Source organism: Galeopterus variegatus, unplaced genomic scaffold (assembly GCF_000696425.1).
Source record: "Galeopterus variegatus unplaced genomic scaffold, G_variegatus-3.0.2 Scaffold2435, whole genome shotgun sequence".
Taxonomy (NCBI): Eukaryota; Metazoa; Chordata; class Mammalia; order Dermoptera; family Cynocephalidae; genus Galeopterus; species Galeopterus variegatus.
The window spans coordinates 163,083-189,901 of NW_007728546.1; the positions used below are offsets into that span (position 1 = coordinate 163,083).

At 39.9% G+C, this 26,819-nt stretch overlaps 1 protein-coding gene across 1 annotated transcript in view; it reads left to right on the plus strand.

The window, feature by feature from the left end:
- NFYC (nuclear transcription factor Y, gamma) overlaps positions 1–26,819 on the plus strand; it is a 69,217-nt gene that overhangs the window by 31,671 nt on the left and 10,727 nt on the right. Inside the window, exons 3-7 of the mRNA XM_008581693.1 lie at positions 7,261–7,373; positions 15,981–16,052; positions 17,477–17,590; positions 20,888–20,983; positions 25,847–26,020. Coding sequence (XP_008579915.1) covers positions 7,261–7,373; positions 15,981–16,052; positions 17,477–17,590; positions 20,888–20,983; positions 25,847–26,020 — 569 coding nt within the window. The remainder of the gene's footprint in view (positions 1–7,260; positions 7,374–15,980; positions 16,053–17,476; positions 17,591–20,887; positions 20,984–25,846; positions 26,021–26,819) is intronic.

The following is a 26,819-nucleotide window of genomic DNA, read 5'->3' on the forward strand; positions in this document are numbered from 1 at the left end:
GCCTGTACCGGACCGAGACCGGCAACGGGATCGCAACCCTCAGTGTTGTTCCCGCACCTTGCTCAGCCAGTGAGCGGCCGGTCTGTATGTGGGATCCGAACCCTCGGCGGGAGTGCCGCCGCGCTTCCCAAGCGGCGCACTGTAGGAGTGTGCCACCAGGCCGGCCCTGTTTTAACTCTTTAACTCTACTGTTGTAGCATGAAAGTGACCACAGACACCATAAACTAATGAGGGTTGCTATCTTCCAGGAAAACTTTGTTTACAAAAACAGGCTGTGGGCCAGATTTGGCTTGCGGGCTATAGTTTTCAGACCCTTGCTTTAATATATTTCACTAAATATTTGGTCCTTTTCCTCCATCATACGAAATACTGATAGTATTTTATTGCTGTCATATCTGCAGGGATGGTTTAAGTTTGAGTATTAATGAAGGAATGAGGAAAAAAGTGTGTGAAGTAAGATGTTTACTTACCATTTTCTGTTCCACAGAAACGAGTTTTAAAAAATGTCTGTTCAAGCCTTCCTCTCACTTTCATTGGTTATACCAGTTGTCGTACCTTCTTTTTTTTCCAGTTATACTACAACCTTATTATGATCCGGCCCTTGTCTGAAAGATTATATTGTGGTAGATGGCAAATGGAAACTTGTTTCTGAAGGAAAAATGGCTCTACTGCCAGTTTGAAAATGTGTCTTTGTGAGATCTTTAAGGAGAGCACTGTGTAGCCAGTTCCAACCCTTAGTCTTTGTGAAGCATGGTTTTCCAGTAGGCACTTTGAAAAGCATTTTCGTACTTTGCCTCTTGGATCTAGATATAGACACACCCTCAAACATTGATCTTGGCATTAATCAGAGTTGGAGAAAGTAAGGCTACATTATTCATTCTTGTAGTAGCCTACCAGTAAGTATGGGGACTATGCAGTAGCCTACCACTAAGTATGATCAACTGGTACCCAGCTATGTACAGTTTAGAACTTAACTAATTTGTTTCTGGCACTAAGCTTAGTGCTTTCTTGCTTAAGTAGAAACCGTAAATGAGCTTAAAGACTACTGAACCCACTTTTTTCTCTAATCAATCACTATCTTCCCTTGTATTCATTCGTTTATTGCATCTTCAAGTAGTGAAGTGTAGTTTCCCTACCAAACCACCAGTAACCCCTTTGGCATATGTATTCAGTATACATTGCTCCTGTAGTGGCTTAGTGGAATGACTGGCGCAAGGCCACCAGCTAGTAGGCAGCAGGCCAGTGCACAAACACATAGGTCTTTTAATTTCCAGAGCGGTGCTATTTTTCTCCTCCTAAAATTGTCCATTTTAGACTGGTTTTATTACGGAGAACATAAGTCTCCTTAAGGCTTGAAATACTTTTTGGCCACTGTGATTGATAACAGCATATGTCCTAAGGTTCATCTGTATACACATAAGAACCAAATAGTTGGTAGAATTGTTTTGATTCAGAAGTCTCAATCCTCAAATTTAGTTTTCACTTTTCTTTACAGTTTGGAAGAATATCTAAAATAGCAAGCACAAATTAGCTTAAATTCTACTCCCTTTCTTCCTTGTCTACTGATTCATATAAAATATTCTTCCTTTCTCTTTATTTCTCACTCACCGTTTACAATACAACATCCCAACAATTTTAGCTGATTCAAATGAAGAAACCTGGAACTAACTTCAGGAAATACTTGAGCAATATTGGAACATAAAATGCTTGTGACAGTGCTGCCCATCGGGCAAAATAAAAAGCATGTCGTCTCATGACAGAGGAAGACATGATCAAAATGCAAGTCAAAAAAGGGAGTGAAGAAGATATGTGCTTTGAACATAGAAGGATACTTTGTTGACATATGTTAAGTTATAGACACTAGGAATGGTCAGGGATATTCATAGCCTAAAAGGCCTAAGGGCTGCAAGTTGGATTGGGAACATTAAAGGGGAATGATGGTAGCAACATTTAGATTTGTTTCTCAGCCAGTACTGGGTTTAAGATGTATTTGTTTGCAGTTGGCAGTGAGAGCTGAGGATGGGTCAACTCTAGTACTTTATTAGGAAGCGATACTAGTCAAGAATTGGGCTTCATTTTAGGGGAGCTTCTTGTGGTCTTTTTTCCTTGAACAGTTGTGATGTTAAGGTTTTAGTATTATCTCCCAACAATATCTATTTGGTTATAGTTCTTCAAAGAGCTGTGTTGTGGATTTAGGCATATCATAAAAGACTCTGATACACAGAATGAGGTACATGCCAAGGAATAGAAATCTAAAGCCTGAAGGTACAGAGTTTTAGAAACCAAGTAATATTATAGTAAAACCTTAAATTCCTTTGTATTTTATGAGGTTGGTAATTTTGATGCATCTTGTTTCATGCCCAGGCATATCACTAAGGGAAGATTTGGTGAGCTTGGTACCTGGTGAAGAGCAAGAGCTTGAAAGATTTCCAAGAGAATCCTAAAAGAGTAGTCTGTTTGGGGGATGTTTTGAAAACTCCTTAGGTCTCCTTTTCTTTCTTCAAGAATGATAAAGAGTAATTGGATATTAGAGTGACAGCTAGTGGATTGCCCTCTTGTGTGGTCTGATTGAATCATTTTACTTTCTCCATGATTTTCTTACCTTCTTATTAATGGATGGCCAGGCAGAGGTATTTGCCCTCTTCCTCCTGCTTACTCATTGTCATTAATTTTTCAAACTTTGTTAATCTTTCCTGGTCACCTTTCTGAAGAAGTTCTGACTTTCAGAAGACTTACGTTTATTTTAGAATGGTCAACGCCTGTGTTTTCAGCCTTCTAGTCTGCCTTGCAACTTCCAGGGCCTTCTTGGATATGTGTGTGTCTGTGTGGCCTTTCTATCATTCCCTTTTATCTTAAATCCATTTCAGTAAGTCAGCTTCAGGTGAATTTCTGATTGTAGTCCTTCTTGCTTTAAAGGCCGAGAGAGAACCTGATTTATTTTGAGCTTACTGGAATAGCTTGTATAAACTTCTTTTGATTGTTCAGGTAATCCCAATAAGTCTATTTCAGGGCCACGCTTTCCAAGATGCCCTATTTCTCAGAAAGGCCATATCCAGCAACTCTCTTGACCCTTTTCTCAGGAGTAATTTGTTATCAGACTGTGCTAGATGCTGTGGGGGATCCAGAGATGAATTATGCTCAGGTTCTACTCTCAAGGAGCTTGTACACCAGGCGGTGTAAGACCTACATATAAATAATAATAAGACATAGATTTAAATAATGGTCAAATAATGATTTGTAACTCGTCACAATTGTAATGTGGTGAGAGTGGAAAGAGAGGTGCAGATCAAGGGCACTCTGAGAATATTTAGAGACAGATGAGAATATTTAGAGACAGCGATTGAGTTGAGCATTGTAGGAGCAACCTTTTCATGATAAACTTTGATTCTTCCCTTTCTACCTTTATCATTTATTTATTTAAAAAAGATGACCGGTAAGGGGATCTAACCCTTGACTTGGTGTTGTCAGCACCACGCTCACCCAGTGAGCTAATCGGCCATCCTTATATAGGGAGCCGAACCCTTGGCCTTGGTGTTATCAGCACCACACTCTCCCAAGTGAGCCGCGGGCCAGCCCTCCTTTCTAGCTTTAAAAAGCAAACTTATAACAAACAAACAAACACAAATTAAAACTAGATAAATTAATAGATAATGGGAGTTGAGATTACTTCTAGCATCAACCACTCAATACTTAAACTTGTCTATAAGTCCTTATTAAATAGTTAAACAGGCAGTCTTATTCAAGTTTTTATAAAGTAATTAATGAACATAAATAATAAATCTAATATTAATAATGAATTAAATCTGAGAAATTCTTAATTGCTTTTTTCATAAGAGTGATCTAAGCTAATGTGGCTTGATCTTAAGGCAATTTTGTCCTTGTCAATTTATATAAATAGCTCTATCCAGAGATAAGAATGGCAATTTAACACAGAATAAAAAGGATCCTGAAATAAATCTTTTCTTACTTTTAAATACATGCCTTCTATCATCATCCTAGGAGATGAACCTAGCACATTTTCCATGGGCTGTAGATGTTGTAAATGGGCTACTTCTGTAGCAAAATCATTCAGTTACAATTAATGTATTAATTATTAAATAAGAGGTGATGATTAAGTAAGGTTACTTTATATTTTTTTACTTGTGGTGTTTGGTCAGGAAAATTAGTTAGTGTTTATGATTAGGTTTTATTACTTTAATGTTAAATCATGCCTCAGTGAGAAAGTATCGAGAATATTAATTCGTTTTTCATAAAATATATTGCTTTTGTTTAATTGTTTAACTGATTCTGTTTAATTGTTAAAGTTCCATGCAGTGAATGGATCTGCTTTAGAGAAAGCCTTTTGAATAAAAGTATTTACCTTTTCTGGGAATTTATGTAACAATTTATGTTCTTCCAAGAGATATCACTAATCATCTCTGCAAAGATGCTAGAAAACATGCTCCAAACTTTTTTCTCTTTTTCCTCATGAGAGGATCTTCTGTCCCTGATAAGAATACCTTTTTTGTCTTTCGAAGTCAAGAATTTATGAAAAGAAGTTAGTGGATGGAAAAATGATAAAAGCTATAACTCTAAATCCAAAGCTCAAATGGGACTTTTCTTGTAAATTAAACTTAATGTAAAGAAGTACAGTCAGAGCTGTCCAAAGATGTAAAAGAATGTCTTACCAGTAAGCCAGTTTCCCAGAACTGGAGAGGGAGGCACTCATTTGAGCCGGATGACCACTTTAAAGTAGGATTGCAGGGCTTGGGCAGAGGTTGAAGAGGAGCTGTGAACATCATATGGAGGGGTGGGCCTGGATGCCTCCTGATGTTTTTCTTTTCAAGTCTTAAACCTCTATAATGCAGTAAAATATAAAGAACATTATTTTTGACTTACTTTTTTGCCATTATCCATTTGTGATTTTTTTAAAGCAGATGGGCTTCTCAAGTTAAAAACTTAACCCTTAATACATTTTCAGTTCCAGAAAGATTTGTTAACTTCTGTTTTGTACCTAACTCCCACCACAACAGTATATAGCTCTGAGCCAGCAAAAAATTAATTCATGATATATTAACAATACTGATGTTTGGGTACTGATCATGCTAGCACATCTGTAGTTGGACAGTTCAGAAGTTAAAAGCAGACTGCATAGAGGGTCCTAAAAGTGCTTCTTGAATTGTTCACCTTTGTAATGTTTTGGGGAGATCAGGAACAGCCAAAACTTGTTACTGGACTTCTAAATCTCACAGACCTTTGCACTCCAACGAAACCTACCAACATTAGCAAGTGTGCAGAGATACCACACTGGCAAGCATGCATTTTCCTCCTTTGACCGTAGCAGTTTGCATAAGCAGATTGTGCTAAGATCAGGCCTTTCTGTGGACCCATACAACAAAAGGGTAGATTCTTTTTTAAGTTTTTTGATAATTACGTTCATTTCCAGAAGGATTTTCCCCCCCATTTTAGAAAGGTTAAATTGAATCTCACTCGTCATCGTCATGAGTACCTTAAAGGAAACTATTAATGAAACTAGATAATTAAACTTCTCTAAATTATCTTGATTTCTTTGCTCTCAGTACAGCTCAGAGAGTAGTGTATAGACCATGTGCATACTGTAATAAGTAAAAATGTCATGGGGGCTGGTTTGAGGGGGTCTCACGTGGTTATCAAGGATTCAATATTTTATCTAATTACTTCCAACTGTGATTCAACACTTTCTTTTAACTCCCTTTGGAAACTCCCAAGATCACATTGCTTCCCAGGTACTTAAGAGTTCCTGATGATGTATAGAGCTGTTTATAGACCTCAGCACCAGAAATTGGCTACAAACCTTTTCCCATTACATCATCACCCACTAATGTCTTTATACCAGAGTGAAATCTGCTTTGAAGATTGTACTCGTTTTTTCTCCCATTTCTTTCCTCTCATCATTTCCTTTAGAAGGAATAAAACAGATAAACAGGGACCTCTGGGATAATCCAGGCAAACATTTAAGAGTGAATTGAATGTCCTCACAGGCTAAACCTAGATTTATCAGCTTTCATTCCACTCTGCAATGGAGAGTGATCTGCCCAGAATGCATTCCAGCATGGAGCCTGGAAAGTAACATGTTTGGTCATGTGACACCTGACTTTGGTGCTTTTCTTTCAGCCCCTCAGAATTCATTCTTAATGACTTACATAGTTCTCTGCCAGCATCCTGTCACTGGCATGTTAAATAAACCTTTTCAAATCATTCCCCAGAATAGAAATTCTTAGGACATCACTGAGTTTCTCGTTCTTTGTGTTTAATTAAACTGTTTCTTGCATTTTAGTATTTACCAGATAAGCATTTAAGCCATCTGGAGTTTTTTACTTTTCCCCCGTAAATCTTTTAAGACATTACATTACAATATTATCTACAGTTATAGTTGATGTAGGGATCCTTATTCATCTTCCATCCTCCATCACAAAGCAGTTGATCAAATGCAGGTTCTGACCTTCTTCTCTTTATCCTGATTTTAATTCCCCATTATTTTTCAACTATCTTGAAATCTTCCAATTGCTGGTCTGCTGTGTTCAGCTGTGTGCCTAATAGCAAGGTTCAGGTTAGGAAAGAACTGGAAAGTAGTTTCAGTTCAGAGATTTCATGCTACCCACTCAATTATTGACCTAGTGGTTAGCACTTTTATGTCCTTTGAGGCAGATTCACCTGAGATTAGAAGGAATAATAATTATCAGTAGCCTCCGAGAAATGGGGTCACAAGTGTCTAAAACAAAAAAAATAAACTTGGCTTTTATTTTTTCAGACTTGGGTTTACATTTCTATAAATGTTAATCACTAGGGACCCTTAATATATTTGCTGAAGGCTATGGCATGGAGTGTGAGAAATCATGGAGAATTTGAAAAAGCTTTGGAGGGAATGGTGTTGAAAATTATGGACTAAATTAGGGCAACAAAGTGCTTCCTCCCCCCCCGCCCCCTGGCCAAGAAGTTAAAAGCTCTTGATTCACATTAGGATTTTGGTTTGGATTTCTAGCAACTTTGATTTTATAGTTAGAGCTCTTTGATAGTCTTTGTAGTATAAGCTAGGTAGAAGGTAACCCTTTCCTCCAAACGCTTTTGTTAAGGTTTTAGTCTGTGCTAAAAATCTCTTCAGTATAATTATATAACTTATCAGAATGAAAAATTAAATGAATTGGTTGAAGATATCCACAAAGAAAGATTTAAATGACTAAGCTGGGCAGGAAATCTGACTTTATTATTTTTAATGTGTCTCATGTATATGTTTGTTTTCAGTCATCGAAATGTCCACAGAAGGAGGATTTGGTGGTACTAGTAGCAGTGACGCTCAGCAAAGCCTACAGTCCTTCTGGCCTCGTGTCATGGAAGAAATCCGGAATTTAACAGTGGTAAGGAAGAATGAAAAACTTTTAAAGAGTATAAAGAGCTTAGATCAGGGTTTCTCAACAGCAGACTATTGACGTTTTGGGCCAGATAATTCCTTGTTGCGAGGGCCTGTCCTGTGCATTGTAGGATGTTTAGCAGCATCTCTGGCCTCTGCTTACTAGATGATTAACCAAAACTTATACTAAAACATTTTTAATTTCAAGCATATTTACAAAGGCACTGTTCATTCCTCACCTGTGGGTGGGGAAAAAAGAAAATGTAATTTACTTTAGGTGAGGTAAACAAGAGTGTCCGTTATATCTTAGTGGCTTTCTTTAGGCATGTGAATGTGTAGTGGATGCTTTGACTTGGAGGTAGTTTAATGTGAAGTGTATCTCTTAGGGTATGTAGGAAAGCAGAGATATCACCTTCCTTCAGTGACTGTAGCTCATTTTTTAAGCTTGATCTAGTTGCCCTGCCACAATTCTAGAAGTTGATGAGAACTGACGGGCAATTTATTCAGCAAAAAATCTTTTGAGAGCCAGGCACTCTTCCCAGATGTTGAAAGATACACTTAGATCATAGTTTCTCAATAACATCATTATTGATATCTTGGGCCAGGTTATTCTTTGTTGTGAGGGGCTGTCCTGTGCATTGTAGGATGTTTAGCAGTATCCCTGGCCTCTACTACTAGGTGCCAGTAGCAACCCTCCCCTAGTTGTGACAACCAAAAATGTCTCCAGACATTGGCAAATGTCCCTTTGGACTAAAATCATTTCCTGTTGAGAACCACTGATTTAGAAGAATCAAATATAACCCCGGCCCTTGTGGAGCTCATAATCTAGTAATTACGACCAGAGTCATTTTGTCATTAAGTGTTTATTAAATACTTACTGAGTCAGGCACATTGATGAGTTCTGAAGCAGCCATGTCAAAACGCTATGGGAGCATGGAAAACATAGTTCTAGTTTCTTTCCAGTTGAGTTAGGGAAGTAAAGAGAATATTTTTGTTGGGTCTTGAATTTTGAGTAAGCATTCACCAGATGGAAAGGATTAGAGAGTATATCTTGGGCAGAGAGAAGAGCATACATAAAGGCATGGAGGCCCAGAGGGGAGGCCCTTATATGTAGAGGAACAGCAAGATATTCAGTGAGTGGCTAGAGGTTTCTGTGTGGGTAGTGGAGGTTGGGGGTAGGAGGAAAGTGTATGGTATGATAGTGGTAGCAGAAGATGAGAAAGGTTAGATTGGTATATTTTCAGAATACAGCGTCATGTCCTTAATGAAGAATGTTTCATTTGGTGTCATTTTAGCAAATACTGAAGGAGGTCCCTATGTTGGATGTGTCATTCCTGCCCTAGAGGTATGAACATCCAAGCAGAGCAGACACTGGTTTCCTTCTTCAGCACCGCACTCTACCGAGTGAGCCATGGGCCGGCCCTGGTTTCCTTCTTGATGGAGAACTAATGTTGCAATTTTTTAGGTTTAGTGGCCTTTGACCTCTGACATACAGGTCAATTTATTCATTCACAAAACAAATACTTATTATGTACCTACTGTGACCATGCTAGATACTGTGTGTCCAGTAGTGAACCACACAGACAAGATCATGGCACTCATGAAACATGTATTCTGATGAGAGATTATTTCTGATGAGAGATCATAAACAAGTAATGAATAAAATAAACAGAATAACATGTGATAAATGCCCACTGACTGCAGAGGTAAAGACTAATTCATATTTTGGATGTACCTGTGGGTTGTGCTTGTTTATACTGGGACTTTTTGGCAGTTGAACTTTAGCTTGGCCTTTCTCAGAGTGGCCTGAGTTCAGAGTGGGTTTCCACTGAAAAGCTGTTGTTTCTCTTCTGTAGTCTAAAGGTGGTAGTTACCTCTACTGTCCTCAAAAGGGAGGAAAAAATGAAATTATAAAGTAAAAAGTGGGGTGTTCTGTTCATATTATAAGGGAATGATCTCATAGATAAGCTTATTGGCTTTTGGTTTAGGGGTTAGCCTGGTATAAAACTAGTGCCCTCCTGGGGTGTCGTGGGACTAGGCCAATGTAGCAAGTCTGTACTCCAGCTTAAGCCCAGACATATAAGTCCAGGATCAGGCAAGTGGCCAGATAAACTCTGTAAGTTTAAGCTCAGCACTTAACTTCTCTGTATTTTGTTTACCTTTGCTTTTTTTTTTTTCCCAGTTGTGGTGAAAAACACGTTAAGAGGTATAAAATTTACCACTTTAACCATTTTTAAGTGTACAGTTCCGTAGTGTTAAGTATATTCACATTGTTGTGAAACACATCTCCAGAACCTCTCTATCTTGCAAAACTGAAATTCTATACCTGTATACAACAGTTTTTCCCCAGCCTCTGGTAACAACCATTTTACTTTCTAGTTCTATGAATTTGACTGCTTTAGATACCTCCTACGAGTAGAATTATATCTTTTGGTGATTGACTTATTTCACTTAGCATAATGTCTTCAATGTTTCTCCATGCTGTAGCACACTGACAAGATTTCTTTCCTTTTCTAAGTCTAATATCCTGTCATATGTTTATAACACATTTTGTTTATCTGTTTGTCTGTTCATCTGTTGATGGACATTTGGTTTGCTTCCATCTCTTGGCTGTGGTGAATAGTGTTGCTTTGTACATGGGTGTGCAAATATCTCTTCAAGACCCTGAGCTTTGACTTTTAAATCTACTTGGTTTATTTTTCAAGTTTGATTGCTAACAAAGCAGACTATGGTTTGACCAAATTTTAGTACACAGACATCTAGTCTATCAGGTTAAAAGAGGATTAATTTGAGGGATTCATCTTTGGTTCAGGTTTTGGGGGTGAAGAGAAGGAAGAGTAAAGAGGAAGTTGTCTTTAATCATTCTTCTATTTTTTTTTTTTTCTTTTTGTCTTTTTTCGTGACCGGCAACGGGATCGCAACCCTCGGTGTTGCCCCCACTCCTCGCTCAGCCAGTGAGCCGCCGGTCTGCACATGGGATCCGAACCCTCGGCGGGAGCGCCGCCACGCTTCCCAAGCGGCGCACTGTAGCAGTGTGCCACCGGGCCGGCCCTATCATTCTTCTATTGATGACTAATTAAAATTTTCCTCCCATGTACCCTTGAAAAAAACTCCTAGACCTCTACCATGCTATGTCTTTTACACCAAATGCTTAGAACAGTGTCTGGCATATTGTAGGTGCATAATAAATATTTGAATGAATCAGACTCTTCTACTTCATATTTAGCACAAAGCAACATCAGTTCCAAGTTTGAGTGAAAATGCAATCCAGTCAAGTCTGAGTGATTTTTCCCTTTCTAGGACTCTTATTTCTCTGTCTACTGAGGACTCTGCTTCTCTGACTGTACCTCTGCCTGTATAATAGTGGCCAAACATTTTAGCATTCAGTCTGTGACTTTCCAGAACTCCGCAGTACTTAAAACCAGACTTTCTCATATATGTCAGTCTTTTAGGTTGACACATCAAAATGTCTAACAGATTTTTAAAAAATCCATTATGTTGAAACTATTCATATAAAAATAAAACTTACAAGACTATTCATAAGGTGCTGTGATCTCTCTAAGACTGGGATACAGATTGTTCCAAAAACAAGTAATTGAAGTTTGCTGATAATATATTTCACCATGTATTGAAGTGCTAGCCCCAGTCATTTTGGTCTGAGTCCTGCAGAATCAGTTAATCTTTCATCTCAGCTTGGCCATCATGTTCTCCTCACTTGTAAAAGCTCTGTAGTTGTCCCTAAGTCCAGGTGGTGTTCAGCTGGGATTGGAGTTGGTTAGAAACCATACCAAAATGATTGTGCACTAGAGTGATTGTAAAATACTATATTTCTGCTCAGCAAAGCTTTGGGAACAATAAATAACAGACTTCTTGGCATTGAGTTTTACCCCTCTGGGCCTCTTTGAAAGTAGGAAAGAGAAACTAATTTTGTCTTTTTAGGGGTGGGTCAGGGGGAGATGATGTTGAATCTTGAAAAGAAAAATCTAATTCTCCCCTAACTTATTCCCTAAATCCCATTCAGGCTTCAGTTAGCTGTAATTTAATGCCCACATCACTTTCTTTTAATTGGCAGTTTTATCTTTTCATTCCTCAGTGCCTCCAGGTTGAGCGATGACATTTCTAACATTACAATCAAATCAGATAACCATTTAAACAAGAATTCGGTGCTGAAGGTTAGTGGGCTGTTAAAAAACAGATCTTGTGCTGTGTGAGCCTTTCCTGTAGAGCAGTACTTCAAACCATGTGAAGGAGGATCTTGTTAAAATATTAACTATAATTTATAATTAAAAATAAATTTATATAAATTTATAAAATATTATTATTATTCTAAATTATAAGTTGAGCCTGAGAGTCTGCATTTCTTTTGAGTTCCCAGGTGATACCATTGCTGGTGTAAGGACCTCACTTTGAGTAGCAAGGCTTTAAAGTAGTGGTCTTTAATCCCCACTTGGGTCACAGTCACAGGGGGAATTTTCAAAAAACGAGATGCCAGGACTCCATCCCCTAGAGTTCCTGAGTCAGTTGGTCTTGGGAAGATCTCAGGCATCTTGTTTTTCAGAAGCTTTTTAGGTCATTCTAACATGTAGCCAAGGTTAAGAATCACTGCTTTCAGGAGGATTAGAATCTAGACTTTGCTGGAGTGCCTGACTGGGTAGGCCTGGAAAATATTTCTCATCATTTTTTGAAACTCTGGATTTTCTTGAGTGCAGCCCAAGATCCATTTTTTTCTTTGGTTCCAGACTCTCACTGAGTGAATTTAGACTTCTTGAAACTCGGCAGTTTCAGATGGCAGCATTTTAAATATACAGTACTTCTTTGGTTGTGGTCAGGAGCATGAGAATGTTCTGAGAATCTGCTCTTCCGCCTTACTGATATTACTCCTGAAAGTCAGGGGGAAAAGACCATGTGTGTCAGTTGTTCTTTCACTTGGATCATCATCGGGAAAAGGAGTTAAATGCTATTCACATCACTTGCAAGGTTGCCAGTGATGTGGGGAGCATTGAATTGAAAGCCAATTTAGTGGACCTCAATCTGCTAATAGTGGAGGGGCTCCCTTCTCTAACAAGCTTATTGTAAACCCTTACATGTGACTGGAAATCTAGGATAGGATTCTAGAAAACTGGGCCATTGTCAGCAATGATAAACCCTGCATCTCAAGATCTGCTTTTCACACTCAGCCCCTTGAGCTCTCAAGGTTTGGGAATCATGAAAAAGTCTTTTCTCACAAAAGAAAACATTTGGGGTGGAAGGCTTAAAGCTGAGCTTTTTGTAAATTTCTGCCTCATTTCCTACCTCTGCAAGGTGGGAATGGTATTATCTCTTTATCATTGGCCATTTCTTGTTGCTTTTGGTTAGAGAATAGTCTCGTGGAATTTCTAAAGTAATATTATTTTACTCTTTCAAGTTGGGGAAGGAAGGGGATTTTTTGGTTGTTTTTTTAAATCAGCTTTGGGCTTTGGTTAAGTAATCATGAAACAATCTTGTGAAAATTATATTAAGCAAACATACCAAATGAGAGCACACTTGCAAGAGAGCTAAATCTTGTGGTCATAATCTTGTGCTGTGTGTATCATCCAGAGGAATTATCATCCCTGGTATTCTCTTTGGCATTTCTGTGTAGTATCATCATCTCATGTGATATGCCACACAGTAAGGAAGACCAGTGATTGATTTTTCTAATTAAACCTTTTTAAAAATACCTTTAGAGTCTGCCATTCCCCTCCACACTCAGGTCATACATCTAAAACTTAAATAGGCCATGTTTTTTGTCTCTGTGTTTCTGTGCTTGCTATTCCTTTTGTCTGAATAACATTCTCATACTTTTTCAATAGACAAATTCTCAGCATCTCTTAGGTGCAACTCAGATGTCATCCCCTCTGTGGAAGATTTCCTAACTTCTCTTTCTCCCTCCTGCCCCACATTGCCAGCTGGTTATTTCCTTCTTTGTGTCCCTGTAGGATTTTACCTCCCCCCCCCCCCCCCCACCACTCCCAGAGTAGGATAGGGGATTATAAAGTTTTTATGTGACTATCTCTGACAAGCTACATGCTGTTCAAAGATAGGAATAGATTGCACATAGTAGTAGGTATCATACACTCACTATTAGTTGAGTTGTATGACAGAGGAAGAGAAGAAAATAAGAATAGAATGAATATGCCCTGCTCCTTCCTTTTGGTGAAATTTTAGTAAACTGGACTTCTAAGCCTCTGCCACTCCAGGGTTAGTTTTAGTAGAGGCTTCATGGAAAACGTTGATACCTAATTTGGAAAAGAAAAAGATGAAAAATTGATGTTTGAAATTTATAGAGCTGAGTGGTAGCCAAGCAGCTGGGTTAGCGTAGATAAATTAGATGTCTTAGTGTACATTTTATCCTAATAGTTGCTCTTTCTTCTTTGGCATACAAGCGTACTTCAGAAAGTTTGTGGAAAAATAGGATTAAAAGACAGTATGAATCTTTTCGTGAACTTTTTGGAGTACCCTCATATATTTGAGGTTTTCTGTTGGTCTTGGAGAAGAAAGTTTTTTTTTTGTCTTTTTCCGTGTCCGGCAACGGATCGCAACCCTCAGTGTCGCCCCCGTACCGGGACCGGCAACGGGATCGCAACCCTCGGTGTTGCTCCCGTGCCTCGCTCAGCCAGTGAGCGGGAACCGGTCTGTATGTGGGATCTGAACCCTCGGCGGGAGCGCCGCCGCACTTCCCAAGCGGCGCACTATCACAGTGCGCCACTGGGCCGGCCCTTGGAGAAGAAAGTTTACTTACACTTGTTAATCACATCAAATCTGTATAATGTGATGATGCAAATTCCCAGGTGAGCATATTGGGTTTGGTGAGTCACATTTCAGACCACTTATAGAATCAATCATTTGATACTTAGTCCCAGTAGAGATTTTGCTGATTTTAGCTAATCTCTGCCTTTACACCTTTCTCTTCATTGCAGCTCTGAAACTCAAAATTGATTTTTATTTCTAGAATTGCATGCATCATTGGGCATGTGTTTAAATACCAGTNGCGGGAGCGCCGCCGCACTTCCCAAGCGGCGCACTATCACAGTGCGCCACTGGGCCGGCCCTTGGAGAAGAAAGTTTACTTACACTTGTTAATCACATCAAATCTGTATAATGTGATGATGCAAATTCCCAGGTGAGCATATTGGGTTTGGTGAGTCACATTTCAGACCACTTATAGAATCAATCATTTGATACTTAGTCCCAGTAGAGATTTTGCTGATTTTAGCTAATCTCTGCCTTTACACCTTTCTCTTCATTGCAGCTCTGAAACTCAAAATTGATTTTTATTTCTAGAATTGCATGCATCATTGGGCATGTGTTTAAATACCAGTAGTTTCAAAATAAAACAGAAAAGAGCTTAAATTGCAAATAATTGAGTAGTGCTGGTCAAAAAGCCCTTACCTAAATCTCATCCTCAGTGAAGTAATGCAGTTCCCCTCACCCCAGTCCTGTTAAGAAAGTAGCCAGGCTGTTCCTAAAAGGCAGCTGATAGATTTACTCTTACCCTTTTTCCATGCCCCTCCACCCACAACCCCGAAGCAAATTTTGGAGACAAGGCCTTTGCTGCTGTGATGAAAAAGGAACCTTTCCCTGATTTCTGTTGTAAAATCAGAGCAGAGGTCCGAAATGGCCAGTATCACGCTAGCAGAAAAAAACAATGGTTCACTGTGGTCAGGAGCTGCTGGCACTTGTCCCTATAGTCCCTGAATAGAAGAAAGAACTGGCAGTTTAGAGGAATGCCCCTGAGGCAGAAATCTCATTTTAATCTGCATATTGCAGACTAGTAAACTTTCTTGGTTAAAAAAAAAAAAAAAAGAAGGTACTCATGATGTACTTCTATATTGTGCTGAGGCAAAGAACCTGATATTGTTTGGGGCTACCATTCATGAGGGCACTGTTAGAGGCCATCATAAGTTTTTTTTAAAACCCTCTAATTATTTGAATCTCTGCATGAGTTAAGTGAAGAATTTTGCTGTGGAGCTTGTATTTTCTTCATTTCATCTGTACCTCCTTTTCTGCCATATTTCTTTTTTTCTTTCTTTTTTTTTTTTTTCCTTTTTGTCTTTTTTACTGACCGGTAATGGGATCGCAACCCTTGGTGTCACACCCGTACTGGGGACCGGCAACGGGATCGCAACCCTCAGTGTTGCGCCCGCACCGCGCTCAGCCAGTGAGCGGGAACCGGTCTCCACATGGGATCCGAACCCTCGGCAGGAGCGCCGCCGCGCTCCCAAGCGGCGCACTCTCCAGTGCACCACCGGGTCGGCCCACTGCCATATTTCTTGAAAGGAGGGACTAAACCAGTCAGGGTGTTTCCAATACTGCCTGTTGTGCACTGCCACCTTATTGATTGTGCTCACCATTTATACACTTCTTATTGCTCATTTCAGAAAGATTTCCGAGTACAGGAACTCCCACTGGCTCGTATTAAGAAGATTATGAAACTGGATGAAGATGTGCTCCAGTGCACCACCGGGTCAGCCCACTGCCATATTTCTTGAAAGGAGGGACTAAACCAGTCAGGGTGTTTCCAATACTGCCTGTTGTGCACTGCCACCTTATTGATTGTGCTCACCATTTATACACTTCTTATTGCTCATTTCAGAAAGATTTCCGAGTACAGGAACTCCCACTGGCTCGTATTAAGAAGATTATGAAACTGGATGAAGATGTGAAGGTGAATTCACATTTATTTTCATTATTCATATTGAAGTTCAAACGATGGGTAGGTAATTGCTCATTTCCTTAGAGTTCAAAGTTTAATTAAACAGAAACAAAAATACTGATACTATCTGTTGTTTTTTTATTCAGTTCCTGTCTAAAATTGTTAAGTAAAACTGTTCACTTTTAGCTTACTTATTATATATGCTTCTCTGAAAATTAGGGATATCTGGGTTGTTCCCATATGTTGAAAAGATGCTGATTGTTTTTTGAAATCAGGTGGTATCACCCATTTCTTTTCACAGTGTAGTGTACACATGAATCATCAAATAGAGGACAGCGCCATCATCTTAGCATCTTATTGCCATCTATAGTTTGCTGATTTGAGCTCTAAGAAGTTTTTGATATTGATACTGCACCTGTTGTAACCTTTTGCTCTGTTAGTTTGTTTTACATGTATTATACCTGTGAGAGGGTTTACTTGGGTTAGCTATTTGTGTATTCTTAGGAGTCCACCTTCCATTACAACTCTTAGGGAAAGCAACTCTGTCTTTTTGCCACTCAAAATTAATAATCTCTTGTATTTGCACAGAAAGCTAACAGTTCATAGCAATTTTCCCTTTTATTAGCTGCTTTCCTCTTCACAATAACCTTGAATGATTTGATAAGATACAAATTATTAGTTCCATTTTACAGATTAAAAATAGACACACAGAAGTTAAGTGACTCACTTAGAGTGGTAGTTACAAGATCTCAATTTTCATCTCCTGCTTCCTTAGCTCCAGAGTGCTTCTTGTGGTTCTGTCCTGCACAGACCACCTCACCAAGGGTTTAGAGCCTTGTTTGACTAACAGCTTGAATTTTGAAGTCACACATTGAGGCAGCTTACATTGCTTGAGCACTTAACTGTGTGTCAGACCCTGTGCTGGGTACATATATTATCTCACCTGATTCCCATAGCAACACTGGAAGGTTACCCTCTTTTTTAGTACTTGTAAAACAAAGCCTAAAATGATGGGAAGCCTGAGCCTTTACCTAAATCCATTGGTGTTCAAGCTCATTATGTTTCTCCATATTGTCTTTCCTTGGATTGGAACCTAAACCCTGCCACTTAACTGGCCTTATGGCCATGGGCAAGTCACTTCATCTCTCCTAAACCCTAGTTTCGTTTCTTTGCAAGGCTATTATGAGATAAGAAAGCACTTTGCTTTTGGCACATTGTGCTAAGTAAGTAAGTATTTTTTCTCCCTCTTCCTTCTCCCTGTTACCTGCTTTGTCTCTACTCATGGATTTATTTTACCTTGGAATCTCCTGAAAATACCACCTTCTCATTTTCTCACCCTTGCCCATAGTCTCATGGCAGGCCATGAGGCAAAAGACAAATTGACTGGTTCGAATGACTTGCTAGTGATTGACAGGGAGGGCCTACGTCTGTTGCAGATGATCAGTGCAGAAGCCCCTGTGCTCTTTGCCAAGGCAGCCCAGATTTTTATCACAGAGTTGACTCTTCGAGCCTGGATCCACACAGAGGATAACAAGCGCCGGACCCTACAGGTAATATTGCAGATTAACATTGGGAAAACTGGGGCAAGCAGCTGCCTTTGCCTGCTTCTCTTGCATGGCTTTAGACCAAAGACTATTTTTTAGCCTCTCAAGCTGATGTGTAATTGGCATCTTTCTCCACTTTTGGGAGGAAAACATATCTTATAGTCATGGTGATAGTGTTTCCCCACCAAGAATCTTAATTTCTAATTCTCTCATGGTTTTCACAGCTCAGTGACTGAACTCTTCACTTGGTTAGCCCTTTAAACAGAGGCTCACATGATAGAATATTTACCTGTTTCCGGATGTACAACTTCTGGTTGGGAGCCTTGAGAGACTCCAGGAAAGGACAATCCCAGGAAGAATCAGAGTCTCACTAACTTCATTAGCCTTTTTGTTTGTCTGCTTTCCTGAGAATCCTTCTTGTTTCTTTTTGTTTTAATCCATCAAATCAACATTCATATTGTGTATAGAACCCTTGGTCATTGGCTCTAAAAGCTCTCCCCTCAACATTCTGGTGTTAGCTCTTGGAGGAAAGGTTTTCCAGATATAAGAGGAAGGGTGTGACTAATACAAATCAGTGACAGTATTTTTAACAACAAAGCCAAGAAAGTAAATTATGTTTTCTCTTCTTGTTTCTCTTTACCTACAAAATTGAAAATGCATGTGTTTATTCATTTATTCTACAAATATTTATTGAACACCCACAATGTGCCAGGCACTGTTCTATTCTCTGGGGATCAACAATACACAAAACAGACAAAAATCCCCACCTTGGGGAGCCTGCCTTCTAGTGCAACTAGATATTGCAACATACAGTTAAGATTTGTGTACTTTATGAAAAATTTAAAGCAAAAGAAAAAAAAACAGGAAAAAGATATTGAACTCTAGTAGATGATATGCATGTTGAAGTTGCAAAACCTAATTTATGCTGCCTTGAAGTAAGTCTGTGGTTCTAGATAGGTCCAATTAAAGCAAGCTACACATTCAAAATTAGTTCAGATTTAAAAATAAGATGGGCAAAATACTTCAACATTTTTTTTTCAACATTTTTCAAAAAAGAAAATATGTGAATGATCAGTAAGCCTGTGAAAAGGGGTGCCACATCATTAGTCATCTGGAAATACAAATTAAAACCACAGTGAGATACCAGTTTATACCCTCTAGAATGGCTAAAATAAAAAAGACTGACAATACCTAGTGTGGAGGAGGAAGTGGAGAGTCTGAAACATATATCGCTAGTCAGAATGTAAAGTGATGTCATCACTTTGAAAAACTATTTGGCACTTTCTAATAAAGTTAAACATATCCCTGCTCTATGACCCAGTCATTCCACTCCCAGGAATGCACCCAAAAGAAATGTGGACATTCTTGTATAAAAATGTTCATAACAACCTTATTTATAATAGTCAAAAATTGGAAACAACTTACATATCCATCAATACAGGAATATATAAGCAAACTGATACATTCATGAAATGAATAACTAAGCAATAAAAAGAAGCAAACTATTACTCTATACAACATGGGTAAATGTCAAAGATACTATGGTAAGCAAAAGAAATGAGGGGGGGAATTACATAGTGCATGATACCATATACTGTAACCACCTATGTTGTCAGAAATCAGAGTTGTGGTTGCCTCAGATTTAGTGGGGTGTAGTAAGGAGGGTATCGGCTGGAAAGGGTTAGAGGGGAACTTTTCTATATTCTTATCTGGGTGTTATCTACCTGGGTGCATACATTTATCAAAATCCATCAAAATGTGTACTTAAAGATTTCTGTATTTTACTGAAGATGAGTAATAACTTGGTGAAATATTAGCATTAAAAAAAGGCAAAATAAAAATTTTAGAAAGACCAATTTAAGTATATCTATGTTTCCAAAATACTGTAGAACATTTTGGTGTATGTCTCGAGGTGATTATTATTTCCTTTTCTTTTTCACCCTTCATTCTATCCATGGATGAGCCATTTAGATAGCTTCAGTAGGTGACATCATCAAGAATGTAACACTATATTGTACTTATCTTAGATGAATGCTAGCAGTCTTAAGATGTGCCTGTTTCGATTGGGAGGGTTTGTTATCAAGCTGGTGGTTGGCAAGAAGGGCGGACTGGAGTTTTGCATTTCATTGTCTTGGGGCCATCACAGATACAAGGGAAGAAAAACAAAATTTCCATGCCTTTCTATTTTTCTGATGAGTCACCTTCTCTTAAGGTGTGGTATATAAAGGTTGCTAAGGATTTCTGTTAGTGTTTTGACTTTCCCCCCAACATTTAATTATGAAAAATTTCAAACATAAGCAAAATTTACAGTGAACTTCTTTTATACTTATCACTTAGATTCTACCATTAACATTTTACTATACCTGTTTTATCCCCATATCTATCTGTCCCTCTATCCGTCCATCAAGTCATCTTTTTTATGTGCATTTCAAAGTTTTCTCTCCCCTAAATATTTAAATATGCATGTCATTCACTGGAATTCAGTGTTTTTTCCTGTTTGTTTTCCTTTTGCTTTAAAATTTTTAGTGAAGTACGCAAGTCTTAATATGCATAAGGTATTGGTTTTTAATAAAAATATTTTAGTTTTAGTATTCAAAGAAAGGGAGTATCTCACACTTGAAGAGAAAAGCCCATCAGAGCGGGCCTTGGTTCTGGTATCATTAGTCAGCTGACTCCTGTGTTTTCTACCCACCTCTGCCTCTTTTCGAGTAACTTCAGACTTCTAATATTCATACCACATTAAACCAGATTTAGACCATGGATTTATGACTGCTATTTTGAATTGCAAAATGAAAATCATACCCTTGTGAGAACCAACATATATGGATTATATGACTAGAAAGGGTTGCAAAATTTATTGGATTTCGTCTAAGAGATTTAAAATACATTATAATTACTTGTCGACAAAATATTATTTAAGGCCTAAAAAGTTGTAAGATCGAATGATACTAACCTTGCTAACCACAAAATGACCAGAAACCTGCCAGGTGAGATTGCTAGGTTTATACTAATTTAGCTGGAGGATAATAATTTGTGGAGAGGGCCTCGGGACGGGATGAAGCAGGAGGAGTAGTGGTTGGAGGCTCAAATATCCTATTTTAAAGCATGAGCTACATGTATCTCTTTTTTCTTGTTGATGTCTGATCATTTGAAGTTTATAAGTTTGTGCTTATTTCTGCTATAAACTTGGCCATGGGCATTCAGTTTGGCTTAAAAGTCATCTTATTTTACTTGGAGGGTTTAAAACCAGGTGAACTAGTTTCTCCCCAGGGTAATTTTTCACTCTGCTTTTCTTTGTTACAGAGGAATGATATCGCCATGGCAATTACAAAATTTGATCAGTTTGACTTTCTCATCGATATTGTTCCAAGAGATGAATTGAAACCTCCAAAGCGTCAGGTGAGCTGGGAAGGCATTGCTGTTGCTGCTGACTGAAGAGCACTTGCGTACTGGTGTCGAATGTGCTGCTTCTCCTCTGTCAGCACACGTCATCTGCTGTTCCTTTTGCTCCTCTTCTCTAGACCAGACTCATCCTTAACATCTCCTCCTGTTACTCATTTGTGGATACTTTTAACTCAGTGCCTCTCAAGTGGCAATTCAAAGAAAGTTGACAAAATGAAAAATAAAGAATAGTTACAAACAGTAAAGTGAAGCTTATTTCAAGGAACCTTAGGGAGTATATCAGAGTTCCTAATCTGGGGTGGGAGAACATTCCCAGCAAGTTACAGATTTTAGCTTTTTAAGAAAGAGCTTCTCTATGTGCACAGTGGTATTTGGAGTGAATGGACTTTGTTTTCTCTTGCTCTATACTGTGCCCTGGCTGAACATTAGAATCACCTCTGAGGGTTTTAGAAATGCCAGTGCCCAGGCTCCACCCCACATCAGCTGAATCAGAATCTGTGATGATGAGGCCCAGGCATCAGTACTTTATAAAGTTCCCCAGATGCTTTTAATGTGCAACAAAATTTAAGAATCACCACTTAAACTTTCATAAGCAATCAGAAGAAAGAATGTCTACTTTCCCTTTTTTTCTGCCTGCCCCTCTTCAAAGGTTACACCAATTGTTTTATCAGTACTTTGGTTGCATATAGCTTCAATAACAATTGTAATAGACCCCTGTCCTGTATAGCTCATTGTTTTAGGCACGCAAATTGCATAACTCACTAGGTGTAGTAGAGCCACTTGGGAAATAGTGGCAGAATCTCACAGGAGCGATGCTGTGCCTTGTTCTTGCTTTATTTTGTAAATAAAATACTAAGTGTTTTAAACACGTTATGTCATAGTACATTATCCTTAAAAACAGTCATTCAGTGACAACCATTCTCCCCAAGCTGGCCAATATTAATAACCAGTCAGAGAAAGTATAGGAGAATTGGGCATGCTAATCGACATTTATAGTTCTGACTCTGCATGGGAGCATTTGATTAGCAAGCCCGCTGTCATCTCCTTCCTAGAGCAGGGTGTGCCTCACTGCGTCTCCGTTCTTTCTGGGCAGTCTTTGCTACTGTAAACATCCTTGACTGGAAGCTGTAAGGTGTTCAGAGGAGCTTTCAGTCGGATGTTTACAGCGGCAGGCTGCCACGGTCATCCCCAGCTGCACATCGGCTTTGAAACATTGCAGGTTTGTGCCCATGGATTCAGTTTCTCCTCTTGAGGTAGTTCCCTTCTCTCTGAGAAGTCACAACAAGAACTCAGACCACTTTTCTTCCTTTAGAATAATACCACACATTTGCTTTCCGTGTTGGGATTTTTTCCTCCGTGTATCTATCAGAAGCCCTCTTTATAAAAAAGGTTGTGAGCTCTGTGATGAAATCAAGCCTTACTTACTCTCATTGTGCTAACTCCTTGTTCTCTGTTGGCTGTCTGCTGAATAGACTTGGCTGGAGAGAAGGGCCATATCCTACCCCTTTCTTCGAAGTCCTCAGTGGTTCTGGTTCTCTCAGGGTGTCAGACAGCTCCTTGTTTCATTCTAGCCGGGTTTGAAATGCTATGATCCATCTCCTTTTAAAGTATGTCTAGCTGAAACAGCTCCTTGCTGCCTGGATTTAGGTCTTTCTAGGTGTTCAAGCCATTGATTGGCATCCTTTTCAGGACAGCTGTTGCCTGGCCTTTGAAAGGTTGAGATTGCTGAAAGCTGGCCTGAAATCCTAAGATAGCATTTTTAATCCTCTGTAGACATGAAGTTTTCCCAAGCTGCAAATTGGCTGGCACCTCGTAAAGTCCTTTAAAAATGCCTACTCTCCAAAACTCACCCTTTCTGAAGGAGGCAGCAGTTCACTCTTGCTACTGAAGCAGATGTACTTTTTTCTAATCTGGGTCTGGCTGCACAACACTGTAGTGATGGCTCTAGGATATGATGGTGCTCATTATCTGGTATTGTTTTTCAGTCTCAGCCTCCGAAGAGGTTCCAAGAGCAAGCCCTGTGGTTGGGGAGGCCACTGCTAAAGCTGAGAAAGTGCCCATTCTGGATTGATCCCATCATTCAGGGATTGTTCTAGCACTTGGCGTGATGTCCCACTCCTGGGAAGAGGAACTAGCCAGAAATATTGAGTTGTGGGCCTAAGCCCCTTGATTTCTCAGAGGTGCTTGGGAATTTTTCTTGTTCTTCAGGGAAGCAAGTAAAGACTATTTGAAAGTAGAAGGTAGTTGAGGCTTAACTTCTGCCCCACTAAAGCTATGAGTTGAAAGTTCCTGCCCATTGAAATGTCATTATCTTTTCACCCATTTCTTTAAACCAAGCATAATCATTCCCTTGCTGGCTTGACCTCCATTGGCAGAATAATGAGCCTTTATAATGCAGAAGAGCTTTAAATATGCCTCCTTCCATTCCAGTGATTTGAGAACAGTCACGTCTTGTCCTCACAACACAAATCTATTTGGTACTCACACAGTGTCTTGGACACTGCTTAGTTCACAAACAATCTCAGGGGATATAGTAGGCAGCATAGGAGAAGCTCTTCACATACTCTCACAGCTTTTGGCAAGGGGTGTTTTGGTTTCTGGAAGAGGGGTATTTGGAGGGTTTGCTTTTTGTTTAGGGGAAAAAAAACCATATTCAATGATAGGTCATTTGTAGTCAGGGATAGCTGGAGACAGAACAATCACAGGTCAGGCTTAGGAAATGCCAATGTCTTCCTACTCCCTGACTTCCTACAATCTGGTTCTGGGGCTCTCAGTCGGCTATACCCTCGTATCACCCAAGAGCTTTTTCCAAGTTAGGTCTGTACAACTTTAGTGATTTGTGTTTTTTATAAAATAGGAAGAGAGATCTCAGTGGAAAGTAAATACATTGAACCTATTTCAACAGCTTTGAAAAGGTCAGTTGACCTCCGTTTCTCAGCTAAAAAGGGTTTTAGTATTTTTCCCTGCCACAGCCAAGTCCTAGTTGCCTGTCTGATCTTTGTTTATAATGGTGAGAAGTTGGAGTTGAAATGGAGTCGATGTTGTCACTGTTAAGTTATTGAGACATAGATGATAATAAAAGGGGATCTCCTTTTTCTGCCTCAGCATGATCATGTTGAGGGTTAAGACTATTTGGGTCTGAAGCACAGAATATATTAACCTAGAAAGTTGGTTTATGTTTAAGGACTTGCTCAGAAACCCAGAATGTTACAAGTATCTTGCTAGGCTGGGTGGCTGACCATCAGGGAACCTTGTCTTGCACAGACCCAGGTCTCTCAGAGGTTAGATATCTGTAGTCCTAGTTTCAGTATCCTGGGCCCCTAGTCACCAGGCAAGCAAAAGAATACCCAACCCCCTTCTATAGAGGATACCACCTTCTCCCCACACTGTGGCCACGGAATCCTAGAGGTAGCAAAAGAGAGTTTAGGGACTCTTTTCTAATGGTAACACTGTTGGGTTCAAGAGAATTTGTCATACCACCAACTTGGATTCAGAAAAGTACTTTCTTGCCTCTGTCTGTCTGTCTAAATCCATTCATCATTCAGCAAGCATTTATTGAGTGCCTACATGGGAATGGTAGGGACAGTGGGGAGCAAGAGAGAGCTAGGATTTGCCCTCATAGGGCTTACATTTGAGCAGGGCAGGTAGTTAATTTGACATGCAGGTACAAAAAAGTGTAATGAGGACAGTACTATGAAAGTACAGATTGGGGCACTAAACCCTAGTGAAGGGAGGGGTCATTACCAACTTTGCAAATGTCACTTTGGGGAGCTTTGAGGCAGTCCACAGGGTCTCCGTACCTTGAAGAAGTGTCTCTTCCTATCTTGTGGAACCTGGTAAACTTAGCCCAGAACAAGAAAGTGAGTAAATTTAGCTAATATTTTTACTCAGCTAGCCCAAGTGGTTGTATGTTTTTTGTTTTTGTTGTCCCAGGCAGGGGCACATGTGTCACAGGTCACTCCGGATCAGACGTCGATCTCTGTGTCAGTGGTCAGGGGCCGATCAGCCCCAGACCCTCTGGGCTGTAACCATGCCGTAGTGTGTGTAAACATCCTACACTCTCAGCTGTGAGCTCAAAGTGGCTGGGAGAGGGTTGTTTACTCCTTCTGCCATGGAAAACATCAGCTGAAGAAGGAACAGTCTCTTCACTCGGCAGATCGGACAGAAAGCGACCTCCCTAGTCAGCTAATGCAGCACTCCAGCGGAGAGCTGTCCATCAGGCTCCCTGGGTTGTGCTTCTGTGGCTAAGTACAATCAGAACCAGATGTGATGCTGAATAGACATGCCCTCAGTGACCACAGAAAAGCTGGGCACTTGCTTACCAGTGCTCTCAATCCTGATATTTGCTTCTGAAATTGTAGCCCAGGAAAAGCCGTGTTTGCCTTTCCCCTGCTCTGCCCCTCCTGAGGTGGTGGGAACAAAATAAGGAGAGTGCTGCATATTTGGGAGATTGGGAGCGGCCTGAAAGGCATGATGTTCGGTAGCATCTTCCCAGGGCTTGCAATTAGCACTGTTCTCAGATCACTGGCCTTGACAGCATTTACTGACAAGCACCACTGGTGCGTGGTTTTTAGTTACGGTAATTATTTGCCCGTTTGCAGCTCATCACGCAATTGGTGATTACTCAGTACTTCAGAAAATTAGCTGTATGTTTTGTGAGGCCTATAGAATCTGCTATTTTTAGTTTGATTTAGCACAACTGGTCTCTTCGAATTCCACTTTTCTTTGGCTTCAAATGTGGAGAGCTCAGCATTCAGCAGGCAACTGCTCATAGCCTGTTTGGGGGAAGAATGGAAATTCACTGTGGCGGCTGCTGAGTCGGTTCTTTTCCTCTTACCTGCCTCTCTTTCCACCCCACAGGAGGAGGTGCGCCAGTCTGTGACTCCTGCTGAGCCTGTCCAGTACTACTTCACACTGGCTCAGCAGCCCACCGCCGTCCAAGTCCAGGGGCAACAGCAAGGCCAGCAGACCACCAGCTCCACAACCACCATCCAGCCTGGGCAAATCATCATCGCACAGCCTCAGCAGGGCCAGGTCTGTGAGCTGCTGAGGGTCCCCACCCAGCAAGACCATGCCTGTTAGGTTTGGGATGGGGAAAGCTTGATTAGGGCAGAGAGACAGCCAAATTATTATAGAGCACTGATTTGAAGTCTGGAAACCTCAGATTCAGCCACTGAAATGAGGTGTCACCCTAATCTCTCTGGACCCTGTTTTCCTTGTAGGTCAAATGAGGAAAGTGCAGTGGACAAGATACTCTCCAGAATCCTTATGAGCTCTGAAATTGCAGAAGGAAAAGAAAATCTTTAATGTCCCCATGAAGAGTAGTGGGATCTCTGTAGAAGGTGTTTTAAGTAGACTCTATTCCTGCTGTCTGTGTGTCCAGAACTGGAATTTGTGCCCTTAAAGCACAAATTGGGCATCACTGCCAACTCGCATATGTCTCTTCTCCTTATCCCTGTCATTTCTCTCTCCCACCATATTTGTGTCAGGTGACCTCTCTTTTTACAGTAGTAGTCAGAGGATCCTTTCTATCCTCGATAGTGTTGTTGTGAGAGCAGTAATATCCATGTTTGTTAGAGATCATGAGAGGCTGCAGAGAACTCTGTACTATGAGCTCTGAGTCCAGATTCCCTGTCAATCATTAATTTATTTATTCATCAAACACTGAGCATCCTCTGTAGGTAAAATCCTATACTATGTATTGGGATACAGGCATGAGTAAAATAGTCCTTATTTTCAAGAAATTCACAGTCTAGTTAGGGATACAAATACTTACAGATTATACCACCATGTGGGAAGTATAGGACGTTCTTAGAATTGTGTACAGTGTATT